This window comes from Leucopleurus acutus, assembly GCF_964270905.1.
Source record: "Leucopleurus acutus genome assembly, chromosome: 14".
In the NCBI taxonomy this organism is placed as follows: domain Eukaryota; kingdom Metazoa; phylum Chordata; class Mammalia; order Artiodactyla; family Delphinidae; genus Leucopleurus; species Leucopleurus acutus.
Window position 1 is genome coordinate 32,900,562 of NC_139156.1, and position 13,015 is coordinate 32,913,576.

At 42.0% G+C, this 13,015-nt stretch overlaps 1 protein-coding gene across 2 annotated transcripts; it reads right to left on the reverse strand.

Annotated features, from left to right (window-relative positions):
• Positions 1 to 1,160: 1,160 nt before the first annotated feature.
• On the reverse strand, positions 1,161 to 11,049 carry SLC35G1 (solute carrier family 35 member G1). 2 transcript variants are annotated; one of them, XM_082854572.1, is made up of 3 exons: positions 10,821 to 11,049; positions 6,193 to 6,373; positions 1,161 to 4,223 (listed from the first exon to the last, which is right to left on the reverse strand). In XM_082854572.1, exons 1-3 carry the CDS (start codon positions 10,996 to 10,998, stop codon positions 3,485 to 3,487), a joined length of 1,098 nt encoding a protein of 365 aa, XP_082710698.1. In that variant the 5' UTR covers positions 10,999 to 11,049; the 3' UTR covers positions 1,161 to 3,484. The 2 variants fall into 2 exon arrangements, with proteins under 2 accessions (XP_082710698.1, XP_082710697.1); XM_082854571.1 differs by having other exon boundaries at positions 10,872 to 11,047.
• Positions 11,050 to 13,015: the final 1,966 nt, after the last annotated feature.

A 13,015-nucleotide genomic window follows, 5' to 3' on the forward strand; every position in this document is an offset into this window, starting at 1 on the left:
CAGAAAATTAGAGCTGTCAAACAGTAGAATTCTGTGCCAGCAGGAGGGAGCCAAATGAGGTGTGTAATCCGGAAAACTGTTCATACCATTCCTGGTGAGACTGCTCAGGGGGAAGGACCCTGCGCTAGGCATCATTTTGAAGAGGAAGTGAATGCTCAACTCTACCATAGTAACCACAGTTCAATACTTAAGTGTTTCTGTCCTCCTTTGGGGTCTACAAGTCCTTCTATGACACTTATTTGTAACATGGGTTGGGGCAAGTAATATTTTTCTATTTAGTAATTGAAGCAAATGAGGAAAACAGGCTCAAGGACACTAAGTGGAAGGGCCTGGCTGGAAAGTGATTACACCACACCCAGATCTTCAGACAGCTAATCCAGTGTTTTATCCATTCTTCCAAGGTGGACTAGTATGGGTGGGAGAAGCTGGAGACAGTGGAAGAAACAGAAGCTCAGCTGAGCCGCTGGAGACTAAGAGGCTTGACAGGGCAAAGAAGAGAGGGCAAAGAAAGCAGGCGAAACACAAAGGAAGGGATCTCTTGGCAAATGTGGGAGTTGGTGGGGAGACTGACCCGAGTATCAAATTTGTATTGGGACACAAGAAATCAAGTTGGAAAAGTAGGAATAGGGTTAGATGAATAATTTGGATGTGATGTGGTACATAAGAAGGCATTGCTATGGCTACATGAGAACCAGAGTAACAATGAAAGCAGGGCCTTAGGAAGATTAGTCTGGCAGTGGAACAAGGATCTGAGTGGAACAAAGAGTCTAGAAGCAGATAACCAGGATACTGTTGTGGTGATTCAGGTGTGAGGTGATAAGTCTCAGACGAAGAGGCAGCAGTGGAAAGGTGAGGAAAGAAGAATTCACAAGACAATAAGAAGACAGACACTCCATGACTTAGTAACAGATTAGTTATAGGAACAAAAGCTGCTCCAAGCTCTGAGGATCTAGAAAAATAAAGGCCTCACTGGAACATAAGATTAGGACCTTTATTTCTGAGACATTAGATTTGATGTAACAGTATCAGAGAGACAGATAAATAATTTGAAACTTATTACATCATAACTGGCCAGAGGTCAATCTCTTTAAGAAGTACATTTTGAAGCACATGGATGAAAAAAGAAATAAGGTATATTAGCTAGCACATATGCTATAATCATAAAAACCAAAATATAGTTTTCTTTCATATTAATTTTATTAGCAATTATAAAATAAAACCAGTTTATGAAAATAGTTCCCTTTTCAAGATATAGGAACTACAGTCTTTGCAAAATATATGCACCCATAATTGTTACAATACATATCCTTGTATATACCCTGGACATTATAAAAGTATTTAAGAGTCACACCCTGTAAAAGTTGGGAGAAGAAACATTTTCTCCAACTTTGGTCATATATTGTGACATTCAAGCACTTAAACCACACTGTTGAAATAAAACATGTCTCTAGTGTACAGGCCCAAAGGCATTTAACTTTCAAGGTCCCATAGGTTCTTTTATTGTGCAAGGTAAAGAACCAGGAGAGGGTTCCCTGAGAGTTCATTTACCTTATGTAGCTCAAGCAGTGGTTTACTTTCCATACTTAATCATGGAACTAAAGAAGAGATCTTGGGCAGGTCCCCTCCCTAGCATCCCTAAACATGGAGCATGTCTCCTACAAGAGGACTCTAACCCTTGAGCCCTAAGACACTCTAATTCTATAATTATCTAACATACTTGCAAAATGATGCTTTTGCAACTCTAAACTCTAATATTGCAGATTAGGCTAAAGTTATAAAGATAGTGTGACTTTCCTAAATAGACCATTTAGGATTTATCTGGTGGGAAGCACTTGGGAAGATCAGCAAGCCAAAAATTTCCTCTTGGAACTACTGGAAAAGATCCTTTTCTCACCAAGGCGTAAACCTCAGAAGCCCAAGTTCTTTCTTTCTTCGGAAGAATTGTGATGAAACAGTGGGAAAGAGCCTATAATCTTTCAAATCTGTAGGCTTAAGATAAGAGCTCTGACACAGTAAGAGCTGGAGACCATTATAGCCTCACCAGTAAAGGGTTCACTGTGACAAAGAGCCATTTGCGTGTACTCTCTACTTCCTGATTAACCGCCCAAGGTTTCCTAAATATTACATTCTCTCTTTAACTGCAGAATACTGGCCTGATGAAGTTCCAGACATAAAATGTGTTTGAATTCATGATGTTAGTATCATGGTGCAGCACTGACACTTAATATCATACTGATATACTAGAATTTAACAGTGATTTTGTTTTCCTATTGAAGAAACTACAAAAATCAATCGACCGTGGATTCACAGGTCTTTACATTTACTATATAACATGAAGCATTATTATATATAACTCCATAAGGGAAAAAGACTACAAAAATAAGTTTACTAGGATTACTGTATTTTAAAAAGTAATTTTAAAAAAATATACTCCAAAGTCCCCTAAGTATTTGGTTTAGAAGGTAAGAGAGGTATCTTAATAGGGTGAACCATAAGGAACTATGGTTTTTGTAAGTTAAAAAGGTAAAATCTCATCAATTTCTTATGGTTCAACCTAATAAAGCCCTGAGAAAATTTTATTTGGCATCACACCATAAATTCAAGGAGAATTTATAGAAAATCACATTTCTAGTATAGGGAAAACACTTCAGGATGGAAATGTGCACACTGGCCATGCCAAGATTTCTTTCTTATGATTTTTAAACACCTTAACTTAGAAAGTTAAGAAAAATTTAGTGCAGTTTCAAAAAAAACAGAGGACAATTAGACTTACAGAATGTAGCTACAGATGATAATGCCACTAAAACAGAAAACTATTAGCCAAATTTGGTGATTTCAAGATTTTTTTTTAAGTTTATGTATGAAAATTTCAGCATTAGAGTGAAAAGGCACAAATATGGGTTAAAAGAATGACAATAATTTATAAAAGCCTTGAAAATAAGGCTAATTCATTTGTTTTATTAATACCATTAAGTAGGCACCTACTCCAGCTTTGGCCTCCTAAATGGGATTACATTTCAAATGAATTCTCAACACAACACTAATTATACAGCAGCATTATTATCAATAAGTGTCTTAGCCTCTACACTGCTAAAAGAGAATCTAAAATTTCTTCCCACCTATATCCCATCAGTACCAAAAATACACTTTTAAAAATTACATATATTTATACTTAAGAGTCATAAAAAATTGTGCAGTTTTTCTTCAACTAATGATGTGTTCTCTTACCAAATGCCACCTGAACAACCAAAGCCAAAATCAAAACCAAAAAATAACTGACACACAAAAAATAATAATTGCTACACCCAACTGACTGGCTATCCTCAACTAATTAAAGACATACCATATTCAAAAATGGTACCTTAACTATGAAATGTATATAGTCAGTGAAGTAAATGCAGATTTTCCAGGTGTGTATGCAGGTGGTATGTCTCAACTGGGTGATGGTGTACTTTAAAGAAATACACATTTCAGCAATGATGCTTTATTTGGAGCTCTGGTACCATTTACGAATGGCCGCTCCAATGCTACTGGCTACTACGCATAAGGAGCCACCCACTGTCCACCACGACGGCACATCATGAAAGAAAATAATCTGAAAGATAAAAGCGAAGACCACATCCATAGTCTTCATTAATGCTACTAGTCCTGCTTTTTCTATTTGAATGGCTTTTGCGAGAAACATCTGACCTCCCAAACCAAACAGCCCAATTAGTATGAGAAATAGCCTGTCCAACCCACAGTGCGGCAGACTCCACTCTCCTAATATAGAAAGGGCAACGATGCACTCGGTAAGGCCAGCTACTACATAATACCAAATGCTCAACATGTAGTCCACAGATGTCCCTATTTTCCTTAGGATAACTAAAGTAACGGCAGCAAACACAGCGTGTACAAGTGCTGCGAAAGCACCCTTCAGGTGAACTGAATAGTCTTTATCCGTCTCCACGACTTCGGAACCAAACAAAAATGGCGGCCTCACGATAAGGATCACTCCGGTGATTGTGAATGCAGTGAAGACAGCGTCCCAAGGGCTATACTTTTCCTTGAGAAATATGCAAGCAATTATAGATGTAAACACTGGACAGCTAAATGAGATAACCGTAGCGTCAGCGAGGGATGTTGACTGGTAGGCGTAGTATAAAAGGATCATGGCACTAGAACCAAGGACTCCTCTGAGAAGGAGGAAGATTCGTTGACCTTTGGGGCCTATAAACCCAGTTCTGTAAATTCAAAGGAAGGAATGCATATTAAATGAACTCGGTATTTGTTTTCAAATTACATTTTTAAATTAAGCATTATCTTAAAAGTCCTAACTATCAGAAAACAAGGCAATAGTAAATTAATTATGTCTACAACTATTATACACCTTTTAGAAAGTGTTTCCTAAATATAGCTAATGACATTAAAGTGTTCACAGTAGAATCAAAAATAGCACAAGAGAAATACATAAATAGTATAAGTCAGCAAATATAGATATTATTTTCCCTAGGTATAGGTACATGCCTGCAAAAAAGACAAAAAGGAAAATATACTGAAATGTTCATCATGGTTATACCTTAATAGGTGGACTCATAGGTAATTTTCCTTTCTATTTATTTTCCCCAAATTTTCTATAATGAAAAGTGTTAGTTTTATAATAAATACAATTTCATTATTTAGCTGCCCTGTATAAGAAAACTTGGGAATGCAAGTGTGCATTCTCAATCTTAGTGAGTTTTTCTGTTACAGCTGAAAGCAATGCTAAAATTTATTTCAGCCATTGAATATGAGACAACTTTTCATTGTTCTCCTTAGGAAAAGAGTTAAAATACGCTGGAAAAGAAACTGTAGCATTCGGATAAATGTAACAACTGCTGCTCAAATGCTTTACACTGAAATATTTACGAAGCAGAGTACTTGTAAGTTCCTGGCTAGGTGCAGCTCACTGGTCTGTGCCAAAGCTGGCCTTTTTAGAGCAGCGTCTAGGCTTGATATAGGGAGCCCTTGGTCTCTGGAGTTAGAAATGAAAGTGTGGTCACCTTTGGTCCATACTTTGAGAGTTCTTCATGATAGTGAAACATAAAATGGGTCAAAACAGATTAGTGCCAACAACTTAAGAAAATTCTTCTAAGTGCCTTCCTGCCAATACCTTTACTCCAAAATGGAGAGAATGATTGTGTTAGCATCAGTGGTCTGTTGCCACCTTTAGACATTTCTGAAGTCTTACCTACCATCGTTTCCTAAAATATTGTGACTTGTCCACACCTACACGGGAATTTCTGACAATATTTCTGATCTTAGAGGATTTTCACCTTTTTCACCAAAGACTTGGGATAAGGAGTGAAACTATTCTAAGTAAATCTGCAGAGTTATAGATACAAAGAGACTTTGGTAGCAAGTGACTGAAGCTTTTAATCTGGAGTTTAAGCATCTTTACCCAAAAAGAAAAAGAGCCAGACAGCCACCAGGAACCCAACAGGCGCTCCTCCCAGGCGTCTAAGTACATGGGGGTCTGTAGAGGTTACAACAGTGTGGGGGAGGTATAATTTTCACCTGGGGAGGGTGTGTGTATGGGGTCCATGTAGAAGGGGAAGGGAGGCTGGGCGGGGAGAGAAGAGTAAGGATGGGGACTACAGTTTTCGTACAGGGTAGAGGACAAAGGATATCATTCCCTCCAGTTTACAGATGAGGACACTGAACAAGAAAAGAGCTAAAGAGGCCTTTCTCAAGATCCCCTTTCCGCTTTCCCATGGCACCCTAGTGGGAAGACCTAAGTATTATTACGGTAACCTTCTGTCTGCCCTGGTAGGAGAGCAGCCTGTTCTACTTAAAGAAACCTCTGACACTAGGAGACACTACTGTTTCCTCCTGTTTACTTTTTTCTTCCAAATACTAGTTACGCCAAAGGAAAGAGGGAGGGTGGTACAAGATGGGGGGAATTGTACAAGGAAAGCTTTGTTCTCAAAATAGGGGGTGGTAAATAACTGAATCTCTTTCCCCTCCTTTGTTTGGGCATGTGGTTGGTGCTTATGAGAGCATCTTCTGTGGGTGGATCCTTGTGACTTTTCATTAATCTGAGCCAAAGGGTGTAGGGACTGGTAAAGCTATGAGAGGGATAAAGCAGAGTCTGTAGAGTAGATAATTTAAGCAGTTCAAAAGATTTACAAACATTTATTAATACCTTCTACTTTGCAGGTAAGAAATACTTACTTTCTGTATATTAAGCAAGGGATAATGATTAGCATTTGGAACACACATCGGAATGCACTAATTTCTACAGCGTGGATGTCTTGCACTTTTTTAACAAATAAAGAGCCCACTGAGAAGAGGAACGCAGACAATAATGTGTAAAACAAGCCAAGTCCAGGACAGGGTGCTTTCTTCTCAGCTTCTGAAAAAGATTAAATTCTGGTTAGTCCTTGCTTCCAAGGGTATGTTTAATCACTTTTACTTAGAAATTGAGAAAAATGGAACAATATTAATAGCTAACAGCCTACAAAAATTACCTCCTAAGCATATCCGTTCTCTGGATCTGAACCATTTTCCCCACGAAGAATAAAGAACCATAGACAAAGGGCAACAATTTAAACCTACCTTTTTAGAATGCAGTTCACCCTATAAAATGGATCTCTTTGTCTCACTGAAGACTCATCCCTCACTCCTAAAGTCAAAAGGAAATAAAAAGCTTGCCAAGATGGTGAAAGATATCTTTAAGAAATGCTTATCAAGATGGCTAGAGAAAAATGCTTCCAAGTGATATTTTATATCATCTCATTGGTGAACTCGGCTTTATGTAGAAAGTGTTTTCTGGAAAACAGGTCCTAACTGTGTGATATGGCTACTTCTTGATTAGCTGACTTCCCCCACAAGCCTGTAAGCTCCTCCAGGGCTAAGATCTCAGCTGCCCTGTTCAGGCCTGGCCCATGGAAGACCCTGAATAAATAATTGCTGAAGGAAATAATATAAGAAAATTTCGTGGAAAGATGTAGGGTCTAACACCACAGGCAAAAGCATAATCTGAGAAGGCTCTCTGTTTAGTTATTTTGAACAGTTAAGGAGATCTTAAAGTTTTCACGGTTTACGACTTATCTTCCATTTAGAACATAAACTCTTTGAGGCCAGGGGCTAGGTTATCTATCCCTCTGACTTAGTACTTAAAAGTGCTTAAAAATTTAAAAAAACAAAAAACAGGACTGCCATCTAATTCTTGGTTTGATCTGAACCAGGAAACTTCTGCTTTCTCCAGGGCATCAAGTATTCAATCCATTAATGACAGTCTGTAGGAGCAGCCACTGCCTCTGTCTTAAACAGCTGCCTAAGACAGGAGTAGAACCTGCTTTCAGTCTCACCCCCATCATTCAGAGGACAGCAAAATGCAACAGGGTAAGCAGAGAACTTAAAACATAGGCCACACACTGAGGAATAATTTTTTTTTCTTTTTTGAAACGAACACAAAAACAAAGACAGAATAGGAAGGAAACACAGTACTGGCCCTTGTTAGTTAAGAGCATAGCAGAGGTGAAGGATGTGTAGGCACATGCAATTTGTAGTAAAACAAGGATTATCATTCCAATCTAGGAATTTACAATGGGTTACTCAGCCATAAAACAGTATTGCACAAAGTTTGTTTGTTTTAATGCCCTTTTCTGGTAAACACAAACACCAGGTAATACATTTCAACATCCTCATGTTAATTAGATACCTTTGCCCACAAGTGACAAACAGTTTGCAAAGTGGGACCAAACTCTGATGATGCACAATCTTCCTGGGGGTACACTACAGCCTTTGTAGTAAAAGATGCCATTCTGGTCAGTGGTCTCCACCTTTTCCTGTTCTAGGTGTACTGCTGAAGAGAATGACCTGGAGCTAGCAGTCATCACGTAATAGGTTATCCATTATAAGTACCCGAATCCTCCACGTTGTGTTCTATATCTGTGTGCTCAGATACTGTAGGAACCAAACTGCACATACCCACTCAGCCCATGAGAAGGAAGCTTTAGAAGACTTCCAAGTTAAGCACCACAAAATACATGTATTGGCTCTGGTCAGCCTTAGAGGTCAGTTTCTGAAATTTCAGAATTCAGCTCCAAATAAAATAGTTTTCTTTCTATAAATTTATTTATTTTTTATTTTTGGCTGTGTTGAGTCTTCATTGCTGTGCGCGGGCTTTCTCTAGTTGCGGTGAGCAGGGGCTCCTCTGCGTTGCGGTGTGCAGGCTTCTCATTGCGGTGGCTTCTCTTGTTGCGGAGCACAGGGTCTAGGCACATGGGCTTCAGTAGTTGTGGCTCGCGGGCTCTAGAGCGCAGGCTCAGTAGTTGTGGTGCACGGGCTAGGTTGCTCTGCAGCAGGTGGGATCTTCCCGGACCAGGGCTCGAACCTGTGTCCCCTGCATGGGCAGGCGTATTCTTAACCACTGTGCCACCAGGGAAGACCCAAAATAGTTTTTCTTAAAAGAAACCCAATCCTTACATAGAACCTACACCCTCAGAAAGAACAGAATAGGAAGATCGAGGACAGAAAACATCTCCCTGGTCTATATTTCAAGGATCTTCTCCAACCTAAACTTTTAAAATTTTCTCCAGGAATATTTTAACTTAACATGATATTTTAACTCTTTTAAAACTTTAAGTTACAAGGTCTAGTTTAACTTGATTATTTGTTATAAGACTGAGGACTGGTTCTCCTCAGGCAGACCTCAGTCTCTTACAGAATAGTAATTTCAATTCTCTCTGTCAAAGGAGATGGACAAGAGAGTAGCATAATCCAAAGAGGCATCTGCCTATGTAATATGCTTCCATGATCATATTCCACTGAAAACATATCTAATAATTTGGCAACTCTAAATAATTCAAGTTAAGTAAGTGGCCACAGTGCGATTTCCTGAGTCAGAAGAAAACTGAAAAGTTGCTCACTTTCTCTATCCTCTGCTTTAAACTGGTGATTCACTACCCAGGTTGGGAATTAGAATCAACTGAGGAACTTTTAAAACTTCAATGCCAGCCCTACCCTAGACCCACTGAAATAGGACCTCGGTCACTGTAAAAAGCTCTACTGGTTTCAGGGCCACTGCTACCCTAAGGAACTCACTCCTTCCAGGGGGATGTGAGGCACAGACTTAAGACAACTTCTTCTCCTTGCTTCAGTTTAAGACCCACACTGTCCCTCAAGAAAATAAACAGATGTCTTAGGATAGCTGTGTGCTGTCTGGGAAGGTTATCCAAGAATGTAAGAAAAATGGGTAACAGTTTCAACCTGAACTTGAAAATGAACTTTCTTGAGATAACCAATTGGGTTAAGAAGCTAAAATGATACTGTCACAAAGTTCAATGACCACAGTACGGTGGGGGGGGGGGGGGTGTTAAAGTGTTTCTATGGCAATCCCGTTTTAGGAATATTATCTGATCACTTTATCTAAGTCTTATTATTAGCAACTTTCTTTGAAATTAAAAGACCCCTCAAGATTCTTAGGTGCAACTGCTTACATAGGTTTTGCCACCTTCTGCCTGAAGTATGCCTCTTTGGTTCACAAACAGGGGAATCATTTAAAAGTTTGCAAGGACTAACTCAGCAGTCCATCGTAACAACATTCAGCCATAGGATGCTAAGATGAGAAACTGACTTCTTCAAAGCTGCACATCTGGTCAGCTCAGCTGAACGTAACCCTTACATAAATGATCAGAAACCTGATCATTTCTCTTAGCATTAAGGACAAAAATGCAGCAAGAACCATCTCCCTGGGGTTTGTCTCTTCACAAAATGTGTGAATTTTCTGACTCTCAAGAAGTGCAGACAGAAAGCGGGATCGGCTAAGAGACATAGAAATCCCCGGTCACACTTAAGGGAGGTGATCCAGAGGATGAGGTGGTGCAGACTGTGTAATTTTGTCTTGAAAGGACATCTGCCTATTTCTCTTTTCTTTGAGGAAGCTGCTCCAGGTGGGTGGTGGAGTTTAAGGAGGAATGTGCTTGGGGCTAGGAGAAAGGGCTCTGGGCTGGGTCGCTAGCAAACTGGGATCCTATCCCTGGTGCTGCCCGGACCTGTGAAGTGTCTCATCCACACATGCTAGATCTTCGAAAAAACAAAACAAAACAAAAAAACCCTCCCAAAGCCCTCACCTTCCCAGGCCTCAATTTCATCATTTGTGAAAGGAAGACATTGAACAAGATAAAGGCTTTCTCACACGAGGTCCCTGGCTTTGGAGGCGGGTCCGTGAACCTCTTACCCGTGTTTGTAAGATTGTGCCTCTGTCTCATTTTGCATCAGTTGCTACAAATTCCTTGTAACTCAAAAAGGTTAAGAACCAGTAGTAGTCTCACTCAACTCTGCCTTCCCAAGATTCTAAAACTCTGAGACAAACGTTTTTCTAGACTCGATGCTTTTCAACTTCCTCTTCAAGCAACACCGTTTACATTGAGATCAGTTTTCTTGCTTAGCTTCCTCCCAACCTCGGCCAGCTGCGGGATGGCCTTTCTCCCTGACTCCCAATCTCGGGCAGGGCGCACCGAATGGCAATCTGACTCCATGATCCTGCCCGCAACACTTTAATCACTTTAATTATAAGAACAGTTTCAGAATCCCAAATGGGTTCCAAAACAATCAGAAACTTTCTCCGCTCTTCCCGCCGACGGGGGCGCGGGGGGCTTCTGCTTTACAGCCCGCACCCCCCCCCCGCCCCCAGGTGACAGCACGAGGGTGTTCTCGAGCTCCGAGCAGGGTGGGAAGGGGGGGGCGCGGTCCACACGGGGCCCCCGGCCGGCGGCTGCGGGGACCCCCACCGCTGGCGCCCGCCCGGTCCCCCACGGGCGAGACCCGCACCAGGGTCCGTGCGCCGCACTCACCCTGCTCCGCGCGCGAGCCGCACGGCAAGGAAGGACACTGCCAGCACCCACCGGGGCCGGGCGTCTCCGCTACCTCGGTGGCCGCCGACTCTTGCCTGGAGCCCGGGGGCGGGATGTCCACCAGCGGCAGCCCGGACTCCAGCCGCTTGGCGGCCCCAGTGTCGTCCACGGGCCGCATCGCCCAGCCGGCGATCTCCCCGCGGCCACCGCGGCGTCTGGCGCCGGCAGCCGCGGCTCCACTGCTCCGCTCTTCCGGCCCGCGGAGGTGGCGGTGCGGCGCATGCGCGTGCGGCCCTTTCGCCTCCCCACCCCCTCCACGGGGAACCGCGCTCGTCCTCTGCTACCCTCTCACCTTCAGGTCCCCGAGGGGAGGGCCGGTCGCCTCCCAGGTCAGCTGCGGTGCCCGGGCCTGGCCCCAAGGCGTCCACCCTTCTGCTGCAGTCTGGCTAGACTGGCGAGCGTTTTGGAATCATCCTTCCCGAGGCACACTAGACCTCTTTCTGTCATTGCGAAAGGAGGCAGGGACCCCCGCGGGTCGTTTAATCTTCTCTTAGGGCGGCCAGTCGGGAGGTTAGGGGAGTGTGCATTTATTTCTCCGTGTGGCGCCGCATTCAGCACCTCTAGGACACCCTGAAGACCTTGCCAAGCACTGTGCCTGTCTTTGAAGGATCGTGGGTTTTACCTCTGTTTTCTGTCGTTGCCACTTATCCAAGGAGAGTAGAATTTTACTGGTTTTAGGTTGTAAAAAAAAAAAAGATTAGCACGTAACCATACGGGATATGTATCTATAAGACTGGGGCAGAACCCATTTATATGTTTTTTGTAACTGTAGGCATTCATTATTGATCTTTATTGTCTGTATTTCTGTCTGCCCATCTCTTCTCCTTCCTCATTTACTTCGTCCTCCCTCCCTCCCTCCCTCCCTTCCTTCCTGTTGTCAACCAAGTCATCCTAATTCGGTTAGAAATAAAATTCCAATAACCTGATATAACTGCACCTGGTAAAATCAAAGATTTATGTCATTTGGCCCTAGGATTCACTAATACCCTCTTTATGTGTACGTAATTCTTTTTTCATCTCTTTGTTTGCTTCAAATGTGCAAAGAGAGTCTCTGGGCAAGGATGAACCTGTCTAAACTGTTCTAGGTCCAAGTTCAAGCAGGTTACTAAACAAGAGAATGAGGTTTGCTTTTACTTAGATATTTGCACAAAGGGATCCACAGCTGAACAATATTGGACTTGAAATCAGGAGTCCTGGGTTTTGGCTCTGATTCTGTCACGGAGTGCGTGACCTCGGACAATCACCACCGTGCTACCTGAAGCCAGCCTTGGTTACTTCATTTAATTGACAGAGATAAAGTATTTCCCTTCCTACTTTGCAGAGTTGTTGTGCAACTAAAGTGCAATGATGTGGGCAACAGCACCGAGTCACCCGAAAAGCACTTTACTGGGAAAGCAAGGTGCATTTTTAAGTAGGGAAAACATATAATTTATCCTCCAAACTGGGACTTTTTTTCTTTAGAGTAAAAAGGGGAGCTCGTTTAAAAATTATGCAGGGCAGTAGGCACAAACTGGTACTGCCCTAGGCAAACTGGGACAAATGGCCATCTGAATTCTAACTTAATTAACATATACCTTTGCCTTGTTCTTAAAAAGAATTTAAGGCTGCTTGCAAAAATCTGTACACCTGATTTTATTGGTGGTTGTAAAAGTGTTTTGGTGGGGAAATTGTAGGGAGGGGTGGTGAGGGTGGTAGCTCATGGTTATGAAGGAAGAACCAAGAAGCTCCTCCAAACATCTAGAAATCAAGTGCAACTTCACAGTTGCATTCTGAGATTTAGATGTGCAGAGCATCTGAAGAGCCCATGAGATGTTGTGATTTATAAGAAATATGTATTTGGCCACATTCAGATAACCAAAATGTATTTCTCACATATATTTGATCTTCACCCTGGGTTCCTGGCTCATAGCTCTCAAAATCCTTGGAATTTCCTGAGCAGTAAGAGCAATGGGAACATGTTTTGTTATAATATTTGGGTTCTTGTCCTCAGGTCCTGAAATGGCTTCTGAGCCTTAGAGGTGAAACAGATGTCTTGTTATTCATAACAAGCTTCTTTCCACCACAACTGGGTTTAAGTTAAATGGGGTAACTTTTAAAAAGCACCTAAGGATGGGGGCCCGTTGCCAGGGTAACCA

Bases quoted from the DNA above. Each gene is read 5' to 3' on its own strand.
- SLC35G1 (XM_082854572.1), bottom strand. From the start codon at position 10,998: ATGCGGCCCGTGGACGACACTGGGGCCGCCAAGCGGCTGGAGTCCGGG. The intron at 6,374-10,820 runs GTGAGTGCGGCG...AATCTTTTTCAG, and splicing joins CGGCTCGCGCGCGGAGCAGG to AAGCTGAGAAGAAAGCACCC. The intron at 4,224-6,192 runs GTAAGTATTTCT...TTGAATTTACAG, and splicing joins CCTTGCTTAATATACAGAAA to AACTGGGTTTATAGGCCCCA.